Source organism: Melozone crissalis, unplaced genomic scaffold, assembly GCF_028551555.1.
Source record: "Melozone crissalis strain CALT ecotype California unplaced genomic scaffold, PUWL_Pcris_2 ptg000120l_1, whole genome shotgun sequence".
Lineage (NCBI taxonomy): Eukaryota > Metazoa > Chordata > Aves > Passeriformes > Passerellidae > Melozone > Melozone crissalis.
The window spans coordinates 5,047,406-5,051,332 of NW_026535896.1; the positions used below are offsets into that span (position 1 = coordinate 5,047,406).

The window sequence follows — 3,927 nt, forward strand, 5'->3', positions numbered from 1 at the left end:
GAAATGAGCAAAGTGAGTCCTTGGCTACAAATGTGGAGCTGGGCTGTGGTGGATGCATCTGCTCCCAGGAGTAGGTGGGGGCATTTTAAGGGAAGCATAAGAAACTGGTCACCTTCCACCTGAGAAAGTTTAAAGCCCAAAGAAACTCTGAACAGGTCAGAATGACAGACCATCTCTCCTCAGTCTGCATTCATCATCTTGACCCAGGGAACTCACTCTGTTCTCCCTGAGGGCCTCAGACATGCTTATGGTTTGATATCCAAAACTACCAGCAGAGACATGGGGGGAGCTTATAAAGAAAACCTCAGAACTCTTAAACATTAAAGACCATGTCTTTGTGTTACAGAGGAGAATGTATGGGAAATGGCCTTGATTTTGTTTACAGGTACCTCCCCTAAGTCTTTACTGTCCTTTCTCCATGAACAGGTCCCCAGGTGCAGCCCCAGCAAATGTCCAACAGCAGCTCCATCAGGCACTTCCTCCTGCTGGCATTGGCAGACGCATGGCAGCTGCAGCTCCTGCACTTCTGCCTCTTGCTGGGCATCTCCCTGGCTGCCCTCCTGGGCAACGGCCTCATCATCAGCGCTGTAGCCTGCGGCCACCACCTGCACACGCCCATGTTCTTCTTCCTGCTCAACCTGGCCCTCAGCAACCTGAGCATGATCTGCACCACTGTCCCCAAAGCCATGCACAATTCCCTCTGGGACACCAGGGACATCCCCTACACTGGATGTTCTGCTCAGCTCTTTTTCTTTATGTTCTTCATTGGAGCAGAGTTTTATCTGCTGACCATCATGTGCTATGACCGCTACGTGTCCATCTGCAAACCCCTGCACTACGGGACCCTCCTGAGCAGCAGAGCTTGTGCCCACATGGCAGCAGCTGCCTGGGCCAGTGCCTTTCTCAATGCTCTGGTGCACACAGCCAATACATTTTCCCTGCCCCTATGCCATGGCAACGCCCTGGGCCAGTTCTTCTGTGAAATCCCACAGATCCTCAAGCTCTCTTGCTCACAGTCCAACCTCAGGGAACTTGGGCTAATTGCTGTTAGTGTGTGTTTGGTATTTGGCTGTTTTGTGTTCATAGTTTTCTCCTATGTGCAGATCTTCAGAGCTGTGCTGAGGATCCCCTCTGAGCAGGGACGGCACAAAGCCTTTTCCACCTGCCTCCCTCACCTGGGTGTGCTATCTGTGTTTATCAGCACAGCCACATTTGCCTATTTGAAGCCTCCCAACATTTCCTCCCCATCCCTGGATCTGGCCCTGTCAGTTCTGTACTCAGTGGTGCCTCCAGCCCTGAACCCCTTCATCTACAGCCTGAGGAAGCAGGAGCTCAAGGCTGCAGTCTGGAGACTGATGACTGGATGGTTTCAGAAATATTAAACTGCTGGGCAATATCTGCAAATAACTTGTAATCAACGTCATCTTTGCTACTTCTTTTTGGCTTAACTGTGGAGGTTCTTTTCCTTTGTTTTATGTTTAGATACAGTCCAGAAAAAATGCCATTGTTTCTGCCATTTCCCTTTTTTTTTTTCTCTCCAACTTGCCTGTGGCCACAGACTGTGTCAATGAGGGGCTGCACTCTGGGTGACTTTAAAGGAAATAAAGGACTTCCCAGTAGAGTTTTCTGCAGAGATGCCTTTTGTTGCCTTCTCTGGAGCTGCAGCAGCAATGTCTGTGTGCAGAGCTGGGGCAGATCAGGGCTGGCCCAGCAGCTGTGCCCAGCAGCAGCAGCAGCACTTGGTGTTGCCAGTGCTGCTGCCATGGCCCTGCCCTGCTGCCCTGGTGGCCCTGGTGTTGCTGTAGGGCCTGAGTGCTCTCGGGACCGGGCACAGTCCTGGGGGTTGCAGTGCCGGGGCTGCAGCAGGGACAGGCCATGGGCACTGCTGGGGCAGCGCTGACGCCTCAGGCGAGGCCCTGGGGGCTCCAGGCTCCTTGCCCAGGCTCTCTCAAGAACATGGCCAGGCCAATGCTCAGCACAGAAAACCCCCGTGAGCAGCCCCAGGCTGGCTGCGGGCAGACTGGGGGCAAACAGCATGACTGGGGCTCTGCAAGGGCCCTGGGGCAGACGGGAAGGAGCAGCAGAGCAGGGGCTGATCCATCCCCAGTGCGCTGCACAGCCCAGGGCAGCGTCCCAGAGTGTCCTGATGGAGCTGCCAACAACATCCCCCCTCTGCAGCCCTGGCCTCTCCCCCAGCTTACACAGGTGCCCCATCCTTGCAGGCACAGGCACGGCAGCACTGGCTCAGCAGCCCGTGTTTGCATTGCACACAGCAGGGGGAGCACCCCCATGCTGTTGGTGTGGGGACATGAACCTGAGGGAGCACAAATGCCATCAGCCCCTGGGGCCAGCAAGGGCTGGGGGACACCAGGGAAATCACTCAGCTTTGTCCTGGCCTCTGCAGTCAGCCAGAAAGTTTGTTCCCATTAGCTGGGGGTTTCCTGTCCCACTGCAGATGCTGTTGCTCAGAGCCAGGGCTGCGTGGCAGCCACCCCTAAACAGCCCTGATCATTTCCTCTGCTTCACCTTTGATTTCTCTCCTCTTTCTTGTTCCAGATTTCTCCCTCCTGCCCAGCACTGTTCTCTCCCCTTCAAACAGCCCATCCCTGTATGCCCTTTCCTCTCTGGCCCCACTCCCCATTGCAGCTCCTGATTTGGCACCATGGGAATGTCCCTTGGGGAGCAGGATCATCCTACAAGTGCTGCAGGAATTGTCTGCAGGCTCCTGCAGTGCCTGGTGCTGCTCCCTTGCCAGAGGCACCCCAGGCCAGGGGGGCACATCTGGGCTGCTGTGTCTGGCTCTGGGGCTCCCTGTTCTGGGCAGTGAGGAGGAGCTGCAGAGGCTCTGCAGGACTGACAGGATGGGCTTTGGGGCTGGCAGGAGAAGCTGAGGGACCTGGGCTGCTGGAGCTCCTGAAGAGGAGGCCCAGTGCTCCTCCTGCAACTGCTCCAAGGGTGGTTCCAGACAGTCAGAGAATCAGCCAGGGTGGAAAAGACCTTGGAGATCATCAAGTCCAACCTGTGCCCTGACACTGCCTTGTCTTCCTGAGCCTCCTCTTCTCTAGGAAAAATAACCCCAGCTCTCTCAGCCTCTCCTCACAGCTCTTGTGCTCCAGACCCCTCCCCAGCCTTGTTGCCCTTCTCTGGACACGCTCCAGCCCCTCCTTGTCCTTCCTAAATTGGGGGCCCAGAACTGGACACAGCACTCGAGGTGTGGCCTCACCAGTGCTGAGTGCAGGGGAAGAATCACTGCCCTGCTCCTGCTGGCCACACCATTCCTGATCCAGCCAGGAGCCATTGGCCTTCTTGTCCACCTGGGCACACTGCTGCCTCATGTCCAGCCTGCTGTCCATCAGTCCCTGCAGGTCCCTTTCTGCCTGGCTGATGTCCAGCCACTCTGTCCCTAGCCTGTAGCACTGCAGGGGTTGTTGTGGCCAAAGTGCAGGACCCGGCACTTGGACTTATTAAACTTCATCTTATTGGACTCTGCCCATCCATCCAACTGTTCCCAGTCTCTCTGCAGAGCCCCCCTACCTTCCAGCAGATGGACACACACTCCCAGCTTAGTTTTGTCTGCAGATTTACTACTGAAAGACTCAACACCCTCATCCATGTTGTCAGTAACAATATTGAACAGGACTGGCTCCAGCAGAGACCCCTGAGGGATACCACTGGTGACTGGCTGCCAGCTGGATGCAGCAGCGTTTGCCACCACTCTCAGGTGTACCATTCACCACCACTCAACTGGCCATCCAGCCAGTTGTAGATGTTTAGTTGATGCCCCTCGTTCTTTCAGAGAATATTAAAAAACTTAATAATTTTGTGGTCTGTAGTGGTGTTCACAGGGGTCCCAGAAGAGGGAAGAGAGAAGGATCTGACTCCATGTTTCAGAAGACTAATTTAATATTTTATGATAGATATTATATT

The 3,927-nt window shown here is 54.8% G+C and overlaps 1 protein-coding gene across 1 annotated transcript; it reads left to right on the forward strand.

The window, feature by feature from the left end:
* The first annotated feature begins 449 nt into the window (after positions 1–449).
* Positions 450–1,382, forward strand: LOC128948306 (olfactory receptor 14C36-like). Its single transcript, XM_054292963.1, has one exon. The coding sequence runs from the start codon at positions 450–452 to the stop codon at positions 1,380–1,382; it is 933 nt and encodes a 310-aa protein (XP_054148938.1).
* The last annotated feature ends 2,545 nt before the right edge of the window (positions 1,383–3,927 follow it).

What these genes read in the sequence shown, in the direction of transcription:
- LOC128948306 (XM_054292963.1), top strand. Translation starts at nt 450, where the DNA reads ATGTCCAACAGCAGCTCCATCAGGCACTTCCTCCTGCTGGCATTGGCA.